Source organism: Castor canadensis, chromosome 14 (genome assembly GCF_047511655.1).
Source record: "Castor canadensis chromosome 14, mCasCan1.hap1v2, whole genome shotgun sequence".
NCBI lineage: Eukaryota > Metazoa > Chordata > Mammalia > Rodentia > Castoridae > Castor > Castor canadensis.
In genome coordinates, this window is record NC_133399.1 from 70,844,567 (window position 1) to 70,868,455 (window position 23,889).

Consider the following 23,889-nt stretch of genomic DNA (forward strand, 5'->3'; position numbering starts at 1 on the left):
CAAGTGAATAATCTTGGAGGTAGAGGAATAAATGTGTACACAAGACACATTAAAATGGCACCTGGTTCATAACAGATGTTCCGTAAACAGTCTGCAACTAGTCTTAAAATATCCAGAGGACAGAATTATGTTTTCCTTGCATTCAAGCAGCTCCAATAGTACTGTGTACACTGGTACTCCATAAATACGGAATGAATAGGAGTCTAGGAAGGCACCTGGGGCCCTTTAGTTGGGGGGCGGAAAAAAGCACTGTGAAGTTGTGGGGCGATTTCTATGCGTCCGGGGGCATCTGCGGTTCAAGAGGTCGGGGCGAGGGTGGAGGGCACAGCCGCGTCCTTAAGTATGTCCCAATGCGAATGGAGATAGCCCAGGTAGCGGGGCCAGGTTCTTGGTCTTCATTTCTCACTTCCATCAGTCAAGAAGACAATCAGGTCTGATTAGGGCTCCAGGTAGAGCGTTGGACAAAGAGCCACGCCGCGTTTTGCAGGAACTAGTAAAGGTTCCAAGAAGCGCACTTCAGACTTGGGTCAGTAACGGCCTCCCGCGCGCAGGTCTCGCGGAACACTCGGGCCGAAGACACGGCGCGCCGCACGGAGCCGCGGCCCTGGCCACGCCCACTTCCTGCCCTATCCCGCGCCTTTCCAGGTCCGTCTCCCGGTGAACCGGATGCGCTGTCAGTCTCCTTCTCCGCGTTCTTAACCTCCACCCCGCTCCCTCGAGAAGCCGCTGGCACCCCGAGGGCTCGGCCAGGAGGCTCCTGGCGGCTGGCCTGACTGGCGTGGAGCGCGGTAGGAGCTGGGCGCACACGGCTACCGTGCGTGGAGGAGACACAGCCCTGTGGCGATGGGTGCCAGGGCCGCTCCTTCACGCCGGAGACAGGCGGGGCGGCGGCTGCGGTACCTGCCCACGGGGAGCTTTTCCTTTCTCCTCCTCCTGCTTCTCCTCTGCATCCAGCTCGGAGGAGGACAGAAGAAAAAGGAGGTAGACTGAATCCCGTTGGTTTGCTCGGGTGGGCCGGGGCAGGCTGGGGCTGGCCGCGTTGCTAGGAAGCCCCGCCGCGTTGCTAGGTAGCGGGCGGCCGGGCGTGGGTGGCTGCTGGGCGGGTCATTTGGGGTTTCTTGCCTTGATGTCGCGTGCAACCTGCCTTGGAAAACCCGGAAGCCTTAGCTTAGTTGAGACTGAGCACACGCGTCTTTCAGACCCTAAGCGCTGAGAGGACTGAGCCTCAGGGAACTGTGTCATTAAAAGGGTTGTGACCTTTAGAGCTGTTTACAAACCTGCAGGAACCACTGGCCCTTATTTTCATAGTCTGCTGTCTTCCTTACCCCTATTAAGAGGCAACAGAGCATATTGAGAGTGTTTTAAATTATTATGCGTTCATACCCTTTAAAATTGCGTATTTTTACGTCTGACTCATGTAATTGTGAAGATAACCTATGCTATCAAATTTAGGATCACCTGATCTCCATGTTGGCCATCATTAACTTTGAGGAAGGTGAGATTTGAACTGGCTGTATTTAAAGGAGTTGTAGGATTATTTGTGAATTCATTTTCCTGGTGAAATAATACAAGTACACGTGGCTGGTAATCTGGCTCAGGTTCAGGGTATTACCAGAGTTTTCTTAACAGCTGGATAGAGTGAAACAGCACTCTTACATGTGAAGTAGTTCTCATTCTCTTTGCTCCTTGCTTGAAACTGTTCAGTATTAACTTTTTTTTTTTTTAAATTTTAGCATGAAAGTAGGACATACAAAATTCTTTAAGTTCTGAGAAGGGATTTAGAGAAGCACTACTCTTAAGTTTTCATTTATAGATATAAATTAAAGATTTATTTTCTAACACGTTGTGTGTCATATTCTAAGACTTTTACATTTTATAGTTGTTCATAAGAAAGATAGGCAGTTGAGGAGTAAGCAGGTTTTTTTGTTGAGTTACTAGAGCAGAGGGCAGTATAAAATGTTGAGGAACATCATAGAAGTTCTGATGGTTTATGGCCTAAGAAGGCACCATGACCATTCTAACTTTCAATTAAAGGGAATTCTTAGCATCCTGCTGTCTCCATTTGTAAAACTATTTTAATATGAGAAATCGTTAATTCCTTGGTGTAAGTAAATTTAAATTGCAATATTTTTTTTCCATTTACATACTTTTATAAAACATTTTTGTTTGTTTTAGGGTACTAAGGATTTAAACTCAGATTTCTAGGCAGGCGCTCTACTACTTGAGACACTCCACCAGCCCAAAAGATATTTTTAAAGTGAAAATTAGGGAGAATATTCTTGAAGATTGAAAAAGGGTTCTTCCAAAATTACTATATTTCTCGTAAATAGGCGAACATAATATTAGTATATGCTGGTGTTAACAGTGCATGTGTTTTACCTAAGGAAAAAAGAGCACATTAATTATTTTAACAGTTGAAGTTTTGATAACAAGCAGGCATATCACTGAAATATAGGACAGTTCTATATCTGGCACTGTGTTTACAATCTGATTACTACAATTCTGGAAGAAAAACACACTGTGTTGGAAATAAGGAGAAATGGATGCTCACTAATGTACTTCTCTAGAGGTAGTTTCAGGGTTGCTTTGACCTGGGTAGTTTCTTTCTTTCTTGCTGACTTAAGAACATGGTAATTGTGGACTCCATTGAGCGGCAGTTGGAACTTGATTTGCCAGAATAAATATTAACGTGAATTAGGGTAGTTAACTTGGAATGAACAACATTTTTCCTTCTTTCTGGGAAAGGCATATTGAATTTTAAAGTTGATCCTAGAATCAAGAATTGACATTACTTGCTTTTAAGAAAGTAATGGTGATAGTAAATGTATTTCCCCGTCCTGCTCCCGATAAGCTCATGTGTTGGGCTAGGTCCACAGTTGGTGGTGCTGTTTTGGGAGGTTCTAGAAACTTTAGGAGATGGGGCCTCCACAGAGGAAGCAGTTCACTAGGGGCACTTTTATAGGTGATACCTGATTTCTAGTTCCTTCCTGAATGCCGGCTTTCTGTTTGTCTTAGGTGAATAGCCTCTTTCTCTACATGCTCCTGCTGCCATGATGTTCTGCCCAAAGAATATAGGACCCAGTGACCTCTGAAACCATGAGCTGAAATAGTCTTTTCTTTCCTATGTTGTTTCTCTTGGGCATTTTGTCACAGCAATGAGAAAAGTAACTAATACAGTTAACATCATGGATTTTTGAGTCAGACAGATGGCCCATTGCAGCTCAATCTCTATCAAATTCTATGACACCAGCCCAACCACTTAGCTTCCCTGAATATCAGTCTACTTGGTTAAAAATATAGTCGTAATATTTATATCTCAGGACAGTTGTTGGGATTAAATACAGTTGTGTATATAAAATGTCCAGTGCAATGCCTAGAACATAAAAAATGATCAGTAAGTACTAGCTATTATGCGTTCCTCATTTAAATGAAAGCAATAGACTGTATGAAAAGATTTGGAAATGCAAGATTTTTAAAAATTGTTTTTCTTAAACTTTATAAAAATAATAATTAGTTTGGCCTTTGGAATAAATTAGCTGTTTCCAAAATCTTAGGTTTGAGAATTGCCTAGAAAGGGATTTTGCATCATAAAATAATTGGTCATCTTTCATGGATTTGTGTGTATGTATGTAGTATTATACATATATGTGTATGTTTATATATGTGTTTCCTCACGAAGATGTTTTCATTCTTTAAAAATAGTTTTGTTATATTTTCTGTTTAAGAATATACGTTAGAAAAATAACTGAATAGGCAAAGAAAATTGACAATTTTTATTGTCACGTTCCCTTAGTTACATTGAATACAGTCGTTAAAAACAAATGTTTGTCTCCTTTTTCATTTTAAATGATGTGAGATTATGGGAGACTTTGATTGCTTTATATTTATTTGCATATCTAATGCATTTTGCTTTTTTTGTGTTTATATTTTTTTTTGGTGTTGGAGTTTGAACTCAGGGCCTTGTACTTGCTGGGCAGGTGCTCTGCTGCTTGAGCCACACCTCCAGCCCTAACACTTTGGTTTCCTTTTGTCAATTTCTCTGTTTTTTACATCATTAGTATTTGTTATTTAATAATCTTCATCTAGAATTGCTTTAATTTATAATGACCTCTTCTGATAATGTAAAAATATTCTAAATTCTTTAATGATTTTCAGTAGACTTACTGACTTTGCCAATCATCAAAAGCAGCTTTTGTAATTATTTATCCTATTTGCAAAGAATGTGAATAGTTGATGGGCTATGATATGTAGGTAACAATGAATATGGAACATCAAAAAACTGAGTGGCTCCTAAACATTTCCTAAGAGAGGAATAAAATATTGCCTAAAAGGAACACACTTCAATTTCCTTTAACATATTTCTGTAGGTCTTTAATGTTTTTAAGCACATTTTACACTGAGATGTATGATATCCATTTACTTTTAGTGGCACAACTGTAAAAGATAGATTACTATCTTAGTAAGTGATCTAAAAGGGAGAGTGTGGAGGTAAGCAGTGGATTTACATTTAAGCCAAGTACTTAAGAGGAAGAAACAGTTCACAAATTTTGAGAAATATATAGTAATTTTACTTTGATAAGTAACATACATAACACAGATGAGGCTGATGTTTCATTTGGGTTAGATCATCTTTATGATAATCCCTTGAAGTGTGATTGAAAATGACAGATCTTACCTAGAATAGGCAAAACTGCCTGTTCAGCATGCCCCAGTTTCATGGATTATGGCAGAAGACATGGGATTCCTGTGTCATAGCATTCCATAAATGATTCCTCTGTCACACAATCCTATGACTTTATTACATGAGTTTACTCACAGTGATAGAATTACCCAAGAATCAACATTTACAGTGGTTCCTTGAGCTTTAGTTGGTGCAGGGTAGGCTGAAGAGGGCTAGATGATGCGCACACATGTAGTGAGTTGCTTTGCACGAGAGGGACCTTTAGCTTAGGAACCCAAATATTTTTAAATGGGCAGTAAACTAAAAATTAATCAAACTTGCTTTCTTTACTGAAGGAGGACTCTTATCTTCTGTAGCTATTATGCCCTACTAGTATCTTTGAAAGAATAATTTGAAACTGTCTACTTCCACTCATAGATTGTGTAGAAACTCTTGGGGAATTGTTCCCCTGTGTAACAGATGGGAACTTTGTCAAAATTGAATATTTTGAGGTTATTATCTTGCACATACATCACTAGCATGTGCAATCCCATATGTGTGGTATGTTATATGTAGGCACAGATAAAGGAGTGGAAGCATGTAAACTTTTGCTACATCTACTTTTTCATCCTCTCTAGCTCTAAATAATCAATGATTTTGTTTGTGAATTTGATCTGTTATGCTTGTGACTGATGTTAATTAATTTGGCAATTGAGCCATAAGAACCCTTGGAGCTTCAGGGTAATCCTACCAAGGTAGAAAATTTACCTTTGGTTAAGTGTAGGTGTAATGTATTCTCTGGTTAGAAAATGGGTAGATGATGAAAAAAATGTATTATTTGTTGTTTATATAATATGTTTGTGTGTAAATGAACACACATGCACCCACATACCAGCACTTGTGTACTAAATGGATAATATTTCTGCTAGTCTGTTTATTTTATTTGGCAAGATTTCTACAGCTTCTCAAACTAAGCTTAGTTTTCTTTGTGCATCTGATCCATCTATTTTCTCCTTGCTATTAACAGTACTGTTTTATTGGAAAAAAATTTTAATAGTCAAGAACTTCATTTTTTTAATCTAATCACCTGCCAGTATTTTATATCTTTATAGTTTGAAAATTGGGAGCAACATGGGTTCTTGATGTCATGACTTAGTTAGCCTTATAATTGTTCTACTCTGATTCCAGAGTAGAACAGTTATGTGAATTCATAGACTTTCTTACTCTTTAGGACATTTCAAATTGGATTTTTGATTTTTTATATCTAAAAGCATTTTAGCGGTGATCTTATCAATTTAAGGGTTTTGTACATGCCTGTACAGTTTGTATAGTTGCCATTTTATTCCAAAGTCATCCTTCTACTCTGTTTTAATAACTAGTTCTATAACCATATACTTGTCAATTAGACATTAAATATCAGAGGATTCCTTAGGTACCTATAACCCTCCCTGGTCTTTGAATCTTAGCGGTTAATATGCTAAGACATCTATGTATGTATGAGTGTGTTTGGAAGCAAATTTTTCATGTGTTCTTTCTATTGAAAGGACTTTTTTTGGTGTGGTTTGAAGTTATATTTAAATATTGTATGAGTCCAAGGCTTTTAGAAAAAGATTGGGAATAAGTTTAATATGTGCCTTAAAAGCTGTTAGCTCTAGGAAAGAGTGGAAGAATAATTTATGCCTCAGATATATTTGCTGTAAATGATGTGCCTTTCATGTGAATACTTTAAAAATACTTTTTTGTGTGTGTATGTGTAATAGATACGTAGTTGATTTCTTTTTAAAGGCATGCTAAATAAAATTCAGGGAGATATGTTTTCAAAGGATATTTTAATAGTATTCTTTTGGGTAACATTTGAGTTAGGATTAAGCAGAAGAAAAATTCAGATCGCTCTTTAGTTGGAAAGTATGCCGATTGGTCCATATTTTGTTAAGAAAGGAGTTTTTAAGTGGAATAAAGGCTTTTCTCATACTCATAAAACTGGAGTGATTGTATTGTATCTGACCAATATTTTGCAGCCCTTATGGGGAGGAAGGGTGGCTTATTCAAGTCTTACACTATCATAATGGTATTCATTCAACTTAGCTTCCCACTGACAACCACATGAGTCATATGCTTTGCTATGCAGCATAGTGCAAATCATAACAGAAATTGTAGGATATGTTTTGTTTTAATTCTGCATTTTAGAACCTGAGCATGAAAATGTTAGGCTAATAACAAAGCAGGAACTAGAAATAAGGTTTGCTGAGACCAGAAACCAGAGTTTATGTTTCTGTATTCCTGTGCTCATTTATTGAGAGTTTGATGCTATCAGGATCTCCCTGTCTCTTTTCTACTGTCATACTATAATAACTAGCAGTATTCTTTCCTTTGTTTTTTCATAGCTGATCCTTTGGAACTTTCTCCCCAAGGACACTTGCTTTTTTAATTTTTGTAAAAAATTTGAGGTAAATTTATTTTAACTGATAAATAAAAACATAAAATTGTACATGAGTGATGTACCATGTGATGTGTACATATATATATTTATATATAGTTGAATACTATTTAAATCAGGTTAAAACATCTCAAACATTTATTATTTCTTTGTGGTGAAAATACTCAAAATTTTTCTTCTGTTTTTTTTGAAATATACATAGCATGATTATTACCCGTTACCACTCTTGTGTGCAATAGCACACCAGAACTTCTTATTCCTAGCTCATGTAACTTGGTACCTTATCCTCCCTCCTGCCTACTTTCCATTTTTGGTGCTGATGCAGGTGAATGAATTCTCAGGATATAGTATGGGTTGCTTGTCATTTTGGTAGAAAAATTGATTTGGCATTATAAAAGAAGATTAAAAGTTTTTGCATTAGATGGGCCTATTTCTTTGTGCAATACTTAATTTTCCTGTTTGACATCAGAAACTGAATTGATTCTTTAGAAGGTTGCCACTGATTTCTCCATTACCAGACCTAATGAGTAGTTTTCCTATTTGACTTTCCTGTAATATTTGACATTGTCATCCTCCATTTTGAAACCTCAGCACATTTGCCCCTCACATGGTTTTGTTTATTGATGGGTAACATATTATTAAAATATGATTATTTCCTCTTATATTTTGTTTGCTGTTTATTTGTCATTTTTCTTTTGTCCCAATTGAGGCCTATGATCCTTTATGTAATTTGGGTTGGTCTTTCTCCCTTTCTCTCATTTCTGATTTTACTGTTTGGTAGGGGTGTAGATGGAATTAGTAAGAAAAAGGTAAGATGGAGTTTAGCCTCCTCATTATCTTTGCAAATTATCTTATCAGTTTAGATTGCTGTTTTCTTCTTTAGAAACTGTGATAATACTCACACATGGTTTTTTTGGAATATGTAAAAGACTTTGAATAAAGTAAAAGGCTAACTTCCAAAGTTGTAAGAATTTTGTAAAATTTCTAGAAAGCAAAATGTGGGTGCTAGGTTCCTTTGGTATAAACTCTATGTCCTGGGCAAGTCACAACCTCTGGAGCATCCTCTCACCTGTAAAGTGAGCTGATGGCTCACAGAGGTAACCCAGCTACTCCAGAGGTGAAGATGGGAAGGATATCAGTTTGAGGCCAGCCAGGGCAAAGTTAGTGAGACCCCATTTCAGCCAACAAGCTGGGCATGTTCATGTGCCCTTGTGATCCCAGCTATACAGAAAGCTCTAGGTAGGAGGGTAATAGTCAGAGGCCAGCCTTGGGCAAAAAGACAAGACTTTATCTGAAAATAACTAAAGCAAGAAAGGGCTAAAATGGTCACGGTCCAAATGATAGGGCACCTTCCTAGAGAGCTCCAGGCCTTGAGTTCAAACCCTAGTATACATTTTTTTATTTATCACATAAAATGTATTTTTCCAGTGTATTCTAAAAAGATTAAGAGCTAGAGTAGATTCTTTCTAAATTTTAAAATTATATGAATATGGTAATGGTTTGTGGTAGTTTTGATGTATATCAGAATTAATTTTATGTTTTAGAAGTTGACTCATGGTAATAGTTCTAATTTCATTTGATTACAACTTCCTTATTACAAAGAAGCCTAAATAACATTAATTCTCAACAATTTAATTGAATTATATGGTCCTTAGGGATTATTCAAAACTAATTGTGGCTGAGCCATTTAAGTTCTTTTATTTGACTATCAAATAACAATTAAATTTACACCCATTACTTTTGCTGGTTTCAGATACCTATGTACAAAAACACAAATTAAAGCAGTAAACAAGCTATTTTTTCACATCACCATAGTTTCCAAAGTATTTCATGGGTTATAAAAACCATAATAACTCATGATTGATCAGAAAACTTAGAGGAGTTGTGTTTTCTTTCTTTTTGATAATACTGGAGTTTGAACTCAGGGCTTTGTGCTAACTAGGTTGGCAGTCTACCACTTGAGTCATCGTCCCCCCGCCCCACCATCCCCCAGCCAGCCTTTTTTGCTCTGGTTATTTTGGAAGTAGAGTCTTGCTTTTTTGCCCAGGTTGACCTGGATTGTAATTCTCCTATTTTCTTCTTCCTACAGTAGCTGGTATGACAGGTACATGTCACCATGCTCAGCTCCAGCTTTTTTTCAGATGGGGTCTTGTCACACCTCCACCCTATCCACCCCTCCAAGTAGTCTGGAACCATGATCTTCCTGATCTCATCCTCTGGAGTAGCTGGGATTACAGGTGTAACCACCAGCACCCAGCTGAGAACTTGTAATTTGACTGGGTTTTGCTGGGTTTCTCTTACATTCAAGGTACATTTAATAAGGTTAGAAACATAAGATATTTTGCAATCTAAAAAGAAATGGAGGGGAGAATAGTTGTATTGTTTCCCTTTTCTCTGTATCTCTTTGCCAGGTTACTTCTGTGAATTTGGATTAACCCTATATCTTTATACATAGGTCCTTTATAGGACCATCATTTTGTTTTTGTATTTTTAGAGGGTTCCATCATGACACAGTAAGTAGATGGTCCCAGGGAGCTTTCTGTACTATCTTGCCACCAAAATATAACTCAGCAGGTCACTGGTGGCTCATGTCTGTAATCCTAGCTACTTGGAAGGCTGAGAACTCGAGGATTGAGGTTTGAGATCAGTCTGGACAAATAGTTCTCAAGACTCCACCTCCAAAATAACTATAGCAAAATGGATTTGGAGGCATGGCTCAAAGAGTGCCTCTCTGCAAGCTCAAAGCCCTGTTTCAAAACCCAGTCCCACCATCAAAAAGGAAAAAGTCATTGAGAATGGGAACTTCTTTGTTTTTGATGTCTGTGTCATTACAATCATATCATTTTAGAAGCCCAAATCAGATGAGCCTTTTATGTTATATGACTTTTTCTGGCTATTGATTTTTTAAGTATTTGTCAGTGTTTTTTTATATCATGGATTTTTTTGAGGATTTAAAATAGAAGTAATACTATTTAACCAATAAAAAAGCATATTTGATTGTCACCTCCCAAAAATAATGTTACATGTTAATAACAAGCAAAGGATCAAGTTACTCTAAAATGTGATCTGTTATTCTTTTCCTAGTAAATTTTATTGGTGAATATTATAGTAGGCTGGATTGTAGAGGCAGATTGATGAATAAGACAGCCACTGTTCTGGGTATGTCATACAGCTCATAGTCCAGACAAAACCAATTATAGTACAAGAAGTGCATAAGCTGGGAACTACTGTGTACTATGGATAAGCTGAAAACAGAAGCTATACCCAAAGAAAATAATCTAATGAAGAGGGAGAGTGCTCCAGACAGAGGAAGATAGCATTGGTAAAGTTCCAAAAATACGGAAAAGTAAATTTAAAGAACATGAAGTAATGACTTCAGTAAGGCTAATAAACACAGTAATGGGAATAATGGGTTGAGGCTAGAATGGAAGGTAGGGGTCAGATCCTAGACAACTGCACTGACCTGGATAAAAAAAAATGTATATTTAATCCTGAAACCAGTGGGCAGCATTGAGGATTTTATCTTGAAGGTAACAAAATGAAGTTTGTATTTAGAATGATTGCTCTATTTATGCCATGGAGAATAGCTGTGAAGGGTATATGCAAGATTGGAGGAAGAAGAGCAATCTACTTAAGAGGTGATTGCAAAAGTCAAGGTAAGAGGTAATAAATGATTTGAAATTGGTTCTGGCAATAGAATAAATAAGAATAGATAGATTTCTTTAACTCTTTATCTTAGAAGAGATGAGCAAGCTCACTGGGACCTGCTTTAAAAAACAGGGGCACTAATCCCATTCAGTAAAGCTCTACCCTTATGATTTAGTCACTTTCACAAAACCTTTTCTCTTAATACTATTACACTTGTGATGTATGAATTTTAAGGTGATTTATGAATTTTAAGGGGACACAGATACTCAGACCATACATATATACATATTCATCGTCTTGTGAATCTTCACTGAAACAAATGTTACTGTCACTTTAATTTTCTGTTAGATAATGCTGTCCTAATATACTATCATACCATTCATTTTGATTTTAAAGTTTAGATATGTATGTACTTTTAAAGTTTAGATATGTATGTACTTTTAAAGTTTAGATATGTATGTACTTTTAAAGTTTAGATATGTATGTACTTTTAAAGTTTAGATATGTATGTACTTTTAAATGGTGACTTTAAAATCAAAATGAATGGTATGATAGTATATTAGGACAGCATTATCTAACAGAAAATTAAAGTGACAGTAACATTTGTTTCAGTGAAGATTCACAAGACGATGAATATGTATATATGTATTTCTCTTGTGTGTCTGTCTGCCTGTCTGTCTATATTTGTTATAAGGACTTGACCTTATGCAGTGGTGGGATCTGGTTAAGTAGTGTTGGAAGCCTATTCATTGTAAATTGCTAATGAAGCTTATGATCCAGGGACAAATGACTGGAATGGGAAAATGAATGTAAGATGGGGAAGAATCAGAGCAAGCTGTGACCAAAGAAGATGGACTCAAACCATCCTGAGTGATTTTACAGCTCATGACTCCTAAATTGCATAGTGCCGAGAAGATAGTTATTCACAAAAATAAGTTGCTGCAAATGATAAGAATTATTTTAAACAGCTCACTTATCTTGCAGTCTCAGGATACCCATTACACTAATCCAGAAGTTTGGAAGAATAATAGACATTCTGTTTTTCATGGAGGAAATGAACAGATAGAATTCACGAACAAATATTCTTTGTGTCTAAAACAATTGACAGAATGTACTTTTCAAGATACATTTTCTTAATATACAAAACTTATGGAAATATTAAGAACTTACAGAAATGTTTCCTTTCCCCTGCCATTATAGGATAAAGCATTGTTCTTCTATCAGATACAAAAACAGAAAAAAATTATTTTATTAGATTCATATTTTTCATTTTTATAGCTGACATTTTATATTATATTTGTAAGCCTCCTAACAAATGGGAACTGTATTTTCAAAATGAGCTTATTAGTATTAAGGAGAGCATAATAAGAGCAAGGTATCTATATTATTTGAGTTAACAATTCTCTCCTGAAATAAAAAAATAGGTAAGTGATTTCTTGTATTGTGAAATATGTTTATATGCATCTTACCTTCATTCAGTTGGCAGATTGGTGTTATAGAAAAGCAAATTGTGGAATCTGTTGTCTACATTCTTATTACTAAATCTGAATAGTGTATAATTTAAAGATAATATCTTCATGAAATTAACTTATATGGTATTCTCTACTGTTTTGAAAGATTTGTACATTTAATTATTTATTTAATTTATTTATTAAGACACAGATTGAAAGAAGTAAGTAAAGTTTTATTGCAAGTGAAGGTATAGGCCAGAAGAAACACCACAAGAGAGAATGGGGGGCTCTGGTTAGATCTTTTTAATAACCACTTTTATTTGTGCATATCCTGTGACTACTTGAACAGAATATAGTTCTCAATAGTGTTTTTTTGTTTTTGTTTTTTTTTCCTTGGTACTGAGTCTTGAGCTTGTTAGGCAAGTGTTCTACCACTTGAACCATGCCCCAACCCTTTATTTTTCAGTTAGAGTCTCACAGTTTTTGCCCAAGGCCAGCCCTGGATTCCTACCTATACCTCCCATATAACTGTACTACAGATAGGTATCACTATGAGCAACTTGTTAAGATCATGGTCATTAACTTTTTGTGTGATCCTCTTGATCTCCACCACCTGACTACTTGCCAACAGCTAGAGAGGTATTTCTCATGTTGTTTTCCTGCTGTGGCTTTCATATTTTAATCAGATTTTAGTATATTCCTTTCTAAATTCTTTTGATGGTGTGCCAGACATATTTACTATTGTAAGTTTTCTTTCTGTATAGTCACAAGCTAGAGAATATTTCCTAGTCTCCTCCCTGTTTAGCTTTAGCCATGTGATGGGGTTCTAGGCAATGAAGTATCAACAGACCATCTGTGTCATTGGTAGCTTATCCATTAATGTTTCCCCTTTGATATGCTAGAGTGTCCACTACCATTGTTCTAAGGGCTTTGAGGTTCTGTGGTATTGTGCTCCTGACAACTGGAGGTAGAAGGGAAGGAGAGAAGCCACTGTTCTTCACAAATAGTCAAGGCAGATTCATGGCCAGATAGGTGGCTTGGAGATTGTTCAGGAAAGTCCAGGATGTCACCTGTATTCATTTCCTGTTGTTACTGCAACAAATTATGGAAATTTTGTTATTCAAAAAAACAAAAAATGTGTTAATGGAGCAGAGATGTCCAAAATCAGCCTCATTGGGCTACAGTGTAGGTATCTGTGGTTGGTTGTCCCTGGAAACTCTTGAGGGAGAATCTATTTTCTTACTAAAAGAAATGGTTTATTGAAAAATAAAGAAGACTAAAACAAATCTCATCTCTTTCTGTGTTAAAACACACCCTATTTAGGTTAGTGTGTTTTCCTTGTTTTTGCATCCAAGGATATATTCTACAAGGAAATCAGACTCACAAAATTTGTGTCCATTATTTATTAAAAAGTCACTCAGCCTCTAAGCCAGTTTATGGAATGCATTCTCAATTTCTTCTCTGGGCTACATTACCAGGATATGGTGATGTTGTGTATTTACAGCATTATGCTCATTTAACATACTTTTTGCAGTCTAGACTAAAACATGGGTTCAATAGCTGTTCTTTAATAGTTTGCTCCTCATGTGATATAGCAGTTTTACTGCCAGTATAGGTGTATTTTTACCTTTGGACTTAATGCTTCTGGGGCTCAGAAGCAAATTTCAGTGCCTAGCATTTTGAAGAACACAGTCTTTAGCTTCATCTTATTTATTCTTCATGGGATTCTTTTTTTTTTTTTAAGAAATCACATTTATGTAATTCTGAATCATCTTTACAAAAATCATATAAAGTAATGTAAACATGGAGATTTGGGTAAGCACGTTGTAACTATACAAGACAGAGAAATATCGGTAAGCGATAGATCACAGAAAACATCTCAAATAAATAATCTGAGATTTGCACTGAGAGTGTCTCAGCTGTACAAGTCCCTCTTCACACAACACCAAGACACTATCAGTCACTTGAGGCAGTAGATGTGGCTTTGGATTCTTTCTAATTTTTACTTTTGGCTGCTTTCAAATGAGACAAATGTTCCTTTGCATAAAATTATAGAAGATAAAGAGAGAAGATCTCTGCTTTTATTAAACTGTTTCATGTCTTTGAAAGTCAGACAGTAAATAAATAAAATTGTAATAAAGAATTAGGTGATAGCATCACCTTTTCATAAATCACTTGATTACTTAAGGCTAAAAGTAATGTTTCAACCCTATTTTATGTATCTAATAATTTTAATTACCTAGTTTACCTTTAATATATAAGCTATTTTCTAAAGAATTATAGAGCAGGAAATAAAACATTTTATAAATTGGAAAAATATATATGCTAAAACTGAGACATTCAAAATAAAGAAAATAGTTTACAAAACTGTAATCCTCTTCAGATATGGGACTTTTTTTCTCTACCCTTTTATTTATTTAAATTATTCATTTATTCACATGTGCATACATTGTTTAGGTCATTTCTCTCCCCTGGCCCCCCTCTCCCCCCTCACTTCCAGGCAGATCCTGTTCTGCCCTTATCACTAATTTTGTTGAGGAGAAGACATAAGCATAATAAGGAAGACAAAGCAGTTTTGGTAGTTGAGTTAAGGATAGCTATACAGAAATATTCCCAGCATTGCTTTTGTGTACACATGTGTTACAACCTATGTTGATTCATCTCTGACTGATCTTTACACTGGTTACTGATCCATAGGATTCTTTTGAGTAGGTGCTATTATTAGCATTTGAAAATGAGGTAACCTAATCAAATTTAAAGATTTTTGTCCCATGGTAATGTAGCTGCTAAGCGATAGAGCTGGGCCTCAAATACTGCTCATGTGGCTTAAAGTTCATTACTTTTTTGATTGTGTATACCTCAGAGCTGGTATGTACTCCTATTTTGCATTACAGAAGATTTGTACTCTTGAAAATTGTAACACATACCACATTTTGTCCTTTTATTTTGTGTTTGATTCTTTGTCCCATAGTAATGTGTATCAGGAGATGCTTTTATTGGAAGTACTCTTGGCTAAGGTAGTGGTGTGGCAAGTTGGGAATCTGTAATAAAGCTGTAGTCCTTTAGCTCTGTTTTTTTTTTTATTCTGGAGGTACTGGGGTTTGAACTCGGCCTCACGCTTGCTAGGCAGGTGCTCTGCCACTTGAGCCACTCTGCTGGCCCTGTTTTGTGTATTTTTTTTTTTTTTGAGGTAGGGTCTTTGTCATTCAGGAAGATGTAACTGTTTAGCAAATGCAACATAGTTCTGCTTCAGACTACAGAGTTTTGGCAAATCATTATTGTGTGATTACTTACACATATATTGAATGGGCAAATTTTGTTAAATTACAAAATTTCACATGCTTAGAATTTTATTATATGTGATTAAAAATATGTAAAACAAGATTAGTTGTACTCTTACAATTGCACTGTTGAATTGTCTTTGAGATGCTTCTTTGGCATAGAAAATAATATAGATAAGCAACTTAATTCTCTTAGTCACTCATGTGTTGCCCTATTCTACCTCCATTTGTGTAGTTTTTTGTAGTACCTGCTGGAAAATATATGGGCAATTTATTTTCATAGAAAATATAAAACCCTTAAATTTAGACTAATTAGAGTGTGAATCAGAGGAAATTTACCCTTATGAATTTGAGATAACAAATTATAGCTTATGATAATGAAACTATATTACACATAGACATAAAGTTTATTTAAACCCATCTCAGAAAATATGCATAATTATCTGACATCTGGACCAGGGCAAAGACAATACCTTATGGCCAGAAGGAGCCAGCTGTTTAGAAGGAGAGAGACTGTATAATTTATCATCCAAACCAGGACACTTGGGAGTAAAAGAAGGTGTGATTAATAATTTCGCTCAGATAACAGAAGTAAGTGGTATCGCCCCTGGGCTGACTGGGATAAGTTAGAGGTAGAACAGTTTTAAAATGGATCCACATTTTTGTTGATTTATAAGATCAATTTTATAGGAATCTCAACAGAAATTTTTCTCTGTATTTACATAGTGTGTATACTGTGTTACACTTCTTTTTTTGGTTTGGGGACTGGGGTTTGAACTCATGACTCAAGTCTACTGCTTGAGCCATGCCTCTAGCCCTTTGTGTTCTAGTTATTTTCAAGATAGGATCTTGTTTTTTTCCCAGGCCAGCCTAAACTGTGATTCTCTTAGTTTAAGCTTCCTGCCATTGCTGGGGTGACAGTCATCCATCACCATGCCCATTTGTTGTTGAGATGGGGTCTTGTAAACTCTTTGTCTGGGCTGGCCTTAAACAGTGATTCTCTCAAATCTGACTCCCAAGTAGCTAGGGCTCTAGGTGTGAGCCTCTGGTGATGGGCTTGGGTTACCTCTTGTGAATGACTCATTATCCAGTTATTATTCAATATGTTGCTCTCATTGCTTTAGTGCTACTTCATTCCTCAGTATTTAAATTCTGCATTTAAAATTGTATCATACTGTTCCTGTTTTTTCCTTAAGGAACATTTCATTTGCATTAAAATAAGGGATTTATCTGTATCCAGCATTTATGAAAGTGAATTTTGGATTATTTATATAAAGTTTTGGTGAAAAATTTCTTTAAAGAGAGCCTGTAGATTTCAAAAAGGTACCCACATAATCACTACTTGAATTATTTGTAGCTTTTTCCACAACATTATAAATTCTTAGTTACTTTCCTAGTATAGTGAAACTGATCTTATACATCATGTATTTTCTCTGTAAGTTAATTTGTTTTACAGAACATTTTAGCACATATTTTAATTTTTTTCTAGTGTTAAAATAGTATTGTTTTGGAATGAATTATACACATACATGTATACATGTGGAAATAAGTGTAATTGAACATTTCTGCTTTTTCCAATATGCTTGATGAAAATTGTTTGAAAGAATGTATTCTTTGTTTTGAATGTTCTGCAACCATATAGTGTATGAAATTACATAAATTCAGATAGAGGAGAAGTCTATTTTTTTCCTTTTCTGTATTTAAAAAACTTAGGAAAAGAAATTTGGAAGTGATTTTAAAACACGTAATTGTATTTTATATTAAAACTTTTTGCAAAGCTCTATTATCAGTTTATTTTTAAATATATTTACTTTTTGCATTCTCAGCTAAATATAACTGTTGCTTCAGGATGGTTTACTTTATTTTTCTTGGCAAACTATCAGATCACCGCAGTGTGTAGTAGGATTATTATGTCAGAGATACTCTGTTTTATAATAGGCTCTACATACACAGTGACAATCAGCTTCACTCCTATAGGGCTGTGTGTGTCCTGCAGTATACCAGCTCTTAAACAGGTGTGGGAGCTGTGAGGTTGGCTCAGTGCACTTTCATTTGCTGCTCTGGAGACTTGGAGCCTGCATGGATTTAGGTAGAGTATTACTCAGGGTGCCTTAGGCAGGTGAACCTGAACTTGCCATTGACTCAGCTGGTTTGTGTCACAGCTGAGAAGCCCTGAGTTTAGGAACCCTCAGACTTTCAAAGGGGTAGCTTTAAGCCTCTCCAACCTTGCCCTGCATGGGTGTTTCTATGAGAGTTCTCATTTTTTTTCTTTTTTGTTATTATTTAATTGTACTGGGGGTCCATTATGACATTTACAAAAGTTCTAACAATATCTTATGCCTTTTGAGAATTTGAGTGAGTTTATACTACTTTAGATAAATAGATCAGTCAAACATTTTAAGTTAGTTGTTGCAGTTTGTGTCAAGTTGGGTTTTTATCTGGGTATAAACATTTTATCAGCTAATTAGAACCTAATAACCATGTTCAGCTTTACACTTTCAACTACATGGAATGTCTTCTGGAAAACTATCTTTTTGTTTTATATTTTAATGTTATTTTGAGGGAGAGAATACAGTTTTAACTTTGGGATGGTTATTTTTGTGCAGAGTGCTTTGCTTTTATTTAAAATTTTCTTAAATTTATTGTGTAGAATTTTTTTATTATAAACTTATTCAGCAAAAACAGTGATTTTTAAAATATACTATATTATCATTTAAAATTAGCACACTTAATGGGACATAGTCTGTCAAATTATATATACTTTTTGCATATAATTATGTATATTATATTTTGAATTAACAGGATTTTTGTAAGGTGTAAAAAATGCTGTTTGGTGAATTTTCATTTATATATCTATCTATTTATTTGTTTATGCATGCTGGGAATGGAACCCAGGGGCTTGTACATAGTAAGTGGGTGCTCTACTCCTGAGTTACATCCCCAGCTCCTGTGTTTGAACTAAGACTATTTTGTAAAGTGGCCAGGATTTTGTTAAAATAACAAGTGATTTGATTTGATTTTGCAGTGGTTATTCAGACTTGTTATTTTCTTTGTTAAATGGAATCTTTTCATGAACCAATTTAAACATTAAAGTTAAGTGTGTATGTGTACAAGTATATAATGTGTGTGTGTGTGTGTGTGTGTGTGTGTGTGTGTTGCTTACAAGATGTTTTTTGTTTCAAAATCTGGATGGCTCTAATCCTTCCTCCCTGTGATATGATCAGATTGTAGGAAAAGGAGGGAGAAAAACATTTGCATAACATTTGTTACAGCACATTGTTATACTTGTTCTACTGTATGATTTGTTAATGTTAACCTCTTATTGTGTCAAATTTATAAAATTAATCATTACTATAGGTATAATAGCAAAAAAGACAGTTTATGTATAGAATTCAGTACTATTTATGGTTTCATGGATCCACTGCAAGTCTTTAAACTTATCCCTAGTTAGTAAGGTAGACTACTGTAATTCGTTGTAAATACATAGTTCCTATCACAGTTGAGGGAAATTATGCAGTTAGATATTAAAAGATACATTTATGTTCAATGTTGAAATGAAATGAATTTTAAATCGAAAGAAGGGTTGAAATGGATTTATGTAACAATATGCATTAATTGGAAATTGATATAACTAGAATTAAGAATATTGATTTTAGATTTTGTTACTGATCTGTTTTAAAATTTAAAAGTTATATTTAAAGTTCTTTATTTGAGCTTACTTATTACTGAAATTTTCTTTTAGGTTTTTTTAAGTAAAGATTTTCCATTAAAGCAACAAATCATAGTTTTTGAATGACGTGTACAGAACTCCCACTTGCTTAGCTGTGAGATACCAAATTTTAAATTCATGGGTTCTTGGACCAGCTTGCTTTTGCTAGCTGGTTAGGAATCTACTGCTTTTCTAAAGTGTGGAAATTGAACTAAGTTAAATCTGTTGCTTTCTTGAGGAATGAGACTTAAAGCAGTTTTTATAAATTCTTTCATTGCTCCAGTGTCTTCCATTTATTTATTATTTATTCATGTATTTATTGAGACAGGATCTTGCTGGGTTGTCTAGGCTGGTCCTCAACTCCTGGGACCCATTTTATACTCTTACCTTAGCTTACCATGTAGCTACAGACATTTGCCACCATGCACAGATAACACCTCTTTTACTCGTTATTTTAAAATTAATTTGGAGTTTCTTTCATGGTGTCATGAAGGGAATTTTGACTATTTTGAATATGTGCTACTCTCTCTTAAGTTTCTGAAAATTCATATTAACATTTTAAGTGACAATTAAGAAATTAGATTATAAAGACTAAAAAATTTAAATGTTATAAAATAATACATAAAGATACATATTGCTCCATGACCATATAATCACCAAAGTTGGGTTATATTCAGGAATGAGGGGAGATTTTAGTAATACCCTATAGCAATTGGTTGAGATGCTATATTGTAAATACAAAACTGAGTCATATACTCTGGTGTAGATATGTTTTAAAACAAATTTTCCACATTGCATAGTGAACCCTAGCATGAATGAATTAATTAATGAATCAATCATGTAAGGACAGTTTACGTCTCAGATAGAAATCATGTTTTCAAGTTTATACTTTCATTTGGTTACTGTCTTAGTCCATTTTCTACTGCTATAACAATACTATAGACTGAATAACTAAAAGCAATAGAAGATCACAGTTCTGGAGACTAAGAAGTCTATAGCACTAACATCTTATAAGGGTCTTCCTGTTGAGTCATCACATGACTAAGGACAAGCTTGTGTGAAAAAGAAGAAATCATACTGAACTTACCCTTTTTACCATGAATGCATTCTAGTGATAACTAAACCCATTTTTGCATTAATAATATTAATTCATTTATGAGGACTGAGTCCTTGTGATGTCATAACCTTATAAGGTTCCCATCTGTTACATTACAAGGCAAATTAAGTTTTAATAAGAGATTAGCAGGTGACATTCAAACCATAGTAATCTTTTATAATTTGTCTTTATCTGTATTCTTTATTTGATGTCATTGTCACTGTAGCTTTCTTTAACTCTTCAGTTACAGTTTTGTTGAATATACTTATAACAGCTAATTTGAGGTTTTTGTCAGTTTTTATCTTTCATCATATATATAATATAACATGAAAGTATGTATACATGTTTATGTTTTTCTATTTCCATAAGTGTCTTTGTCATATTATGCATAATTTGTTGAAAACTGGACATTGTATTGTTAAGGAATTTTAGCAACTGTGGATTGTAATACCCTACTTTCCTGACTTACTGTTGGCTTGTTTTTGTTTTTTACATTTATTTGGATTACATAGAATTCTGGATTAATTCTGTGGCATTTACCTCTGCTGCAGTGCTTAACTTCTGTTTTTAGTGCTTAGTTTTGCCCACATTGTTTTGATTTTTAAGAGTGGCTTTCCAGGAGTTCCCAGTGACTGGGCAGAGTTTGAGGACCCTAGAAACAGTAAGTCTTCTACCTTTTGCCAGCAGACGTGTGTAGTTTAAGGAATGCTTTCAATGTTTTAGCCAGGCAAGTACCTTTTAAAGCTCTTCCTGGACAAGGGAATTCAGTATACTTTTGGATTCTCTTCTGAGCTATTTTTTTTATTTAAATTTACAGCCATTTTATAATAAAAGGAGAGCAAATAAAACTCACTTTAAGTCTGAGAACTAGAACCATTACAGAGAAGATTGACGTGATGGTAAAAAGTGAAAGCAACATTACATGGGGGAGCACTGGAAGTAATTTAGCTTGGAAAATGAAAGATAGAAGGTAATGATTTTGCACTTTGAATTTTTAGAAATACATTTTCTATGGTGAAGAAGTTTTCTTTATAGCTCTAGGGAACAAAACTAGGGTCAGTAGATGGATATTACATAGGTAAATACATACTCAATATAAGGAAGAATTTTGAAATGTTGTTTTGAATTGGAGTTGGCTTCCTAGTCACAGAGCAAGCTAGGTTTTTTAATAGAAGTGTTCACCTTTGTTGATCAACTGTCAGGAGAGTACACATGCCATATTGTGTGGGAGGTTTAATTAGATTAGTTCTATTCCTGTGCCAATTATACTCTTGTGTAGTGGATGGTAATGAGTTATTAAAGACATTGATTTTTTTTGGACAACTCTTGAAAGTGCATTTAAGAAGCATAAGCCTTTATATATCCTAAACTGAAAAACTTTTGAGATGAGACTTACCTTAAATGAGGACACAGTTTTAGGAAGGAAAAATCAGTAATGGGTGTAAGGAAGGGGAGTTTCACCCTAGTAAGGAGATGAACTGAATCAAATGTCCTGACAGATGGTATAACTAGTTTACCCTCTCTACCACAGGAACAGTGTTTTGCAAGAAAATATTGTTAAAACAGCCACTTAAGTCTCATCATACACAGTGGCTTACTGTTTTAATATTTCTGTGGTGATCAAAATACTTAAGGTTTATTTATTTTTCCTTTTTGACTTTTTATCATAAAAGTGAAAAAAGCCCACTTAACAAGGAGGAGTTGTATTATAAATTCACTTATCTGTTCTGATTAACTTGTTAACTAATGATTCCTTAAATGTATATTAACACAGGTTCAGGGTGATACAAAGGTGAATGCAGTTCATCATAGACTGTTTAGTGAGGGAGACTTACATGAAAACTAACAGTGGCAATGTAACTGCTGTGATAGAGGCACTTTTTAACCTGTTATATCCATATCTGTGCATGGTAAAAAAGGAAAACACTGCACAGTTAAATAACTGACTGAATTTAGTCTTGACTAAAAGAGAAGAGGTTGATATATTGACAGAAGTTGCAGAATGGATTTGGAATGTGTGTGTAGGTGTTGGTGTTAGTTAGGGAGAAAGGTAGTGGAAAACCCCAGGTGATAAGGACAGGCTGCACAAAGGTACAACAATGGGAAAGTATGTTGAGTTTATGGGATTTCAAATAGTGGGGGCTTTCAGAAGTGAGTCTGGACAGGTATAAATCAAGATCTTTTGTTAAGTCTGAAGCAATGTTTAAGGTGTTTGAAATTTATAAAATTGTAGGAGATATGAAGACACTGAAGGATAATATAAAATGTAGGAAATACACACATCTGCATTTTAAAGATAATTCTTGCGGTAGTGTAGAAAGAATTTGGGGCTGGATATGCTGTAAAATAAGTTCATGGAATCAAGACCATGAAAGTAATTGGAAAAGATAACGAAAGGCTGCTGGTGTTATCTTTGAAACAATGGAGAAAAAGTGACAGTAAACTGCTGAATTCATTGGCATTGGAGTAACGGTATTGATATATATTAAGGGGGCACATTAATTCAATTTTTGATACTTGCTTTGGGACCTTTGGAAATTTCATTTAAAGCTCAGGAGAGATATCTAGATTTGAGTTTGATTATAGGGGTCATAATTATGTGATTATGTAAGTTGATAAAGTTATAGAAATAGGTGAATTTACACAGAGTCAAGAGAACAGGTAACTACATAAAAAAGTTGTGAAGAAAACCAGTCAGAAAGGTTGAGAAATGGTAAGGGAATTAGAAAGAGAACTCAGAGAGTAGGGTATTTCAAAAATCATGAGAAGTATTTTAAGAACAGAATGATTAATGTTGCCAAATACTATTTTCAGATAAGGGGGTGGAGGTCATTTTTATTTTGTCAAGAACAGATAGAATGGTTAAACACAGATGATTGTTTCATAGGTTAATGAGTTAATTCAATGTAAAAACAAATGTACAGGTTACCTTTTAAAGATACTTCTATAAACAGTGAAGTGGATAATAGCACTGTTAACTAGAAATATGTGCAGAGAAAGAGTTTTATTGGGGGTGGAGATATGGGGTGTCGAGACTAGAACTTGTTTATAGATGAGCATCAGGTAGAACCGATAAAATATGATGAAGATAGATGAGGGTGGGGGTAGTGCAGGGCTGTCCTAATTGGATTCCTGGAGTTAAGTTATGTCAGAACACATACTTCTAGATCAGGAGGTAATTAGTGTGGATGAAGATCATTTGAGTGAGAAGATGAGAAAGGTTATGAGGTATGCTTCACTTTTCTCTGAAACATGTGAAGTAGAAGGCAGGATAGCTGGATGCCTTGTAAATCTTAATGTCATTCAAAGCTGAATGAACATACCTCTTGCTGTGGAGCTAGAGCTCCAGTGGACCAGCAGCAGGTTATAGGCTTAGCATTTATTAATTGGTAGCTTAATGCATTGATTTTCACTATGGTCCATAGAGCATATGAAACTGTTGAGTTTTTAAAATAAATAAACTCTTCTAAGGATTCTAATACTTGATAAAGTTTGAAAACTATTGATGGTTGAGGGATTACATATTGAAAACTACTGTTCTTAATATGCTAGTATCCTGTTTTTTTCATTTCCTTAAACAGTTACAACTTTTTCTTCTGTTGAAAAA

General features: G+C 35.0%; 1 protein-coding gene across 3 annotated transcripts in view; it reads left to right on the forward strand.

The window, feature by feature from the left end:
• Positions 1-629: 629 nt before the first annotated feature.
• Positions 630-23,889, forward strand: part of Tusc3 (tumor suppressor candidate 3) — a 196,838-nt gene continuing 173,578 nt past the window's right edge. For 2 of the 3 annotated variants that reach the window (XM_074054731.1, XM_020167490.2), the window contains exon 1: positions 630-981. In XM_074054731.1, coding sequence (XP_073910832.1) covers positions 844-981 — 138 coding nt within the window. In that variant the 5' untranslated portion in view covers positions 630-843. The remainder of the gene's footprint in view (positions 982-23,889) is intronic. The other variant, XM_074054732.1, reaches the window with a different exon arrangement.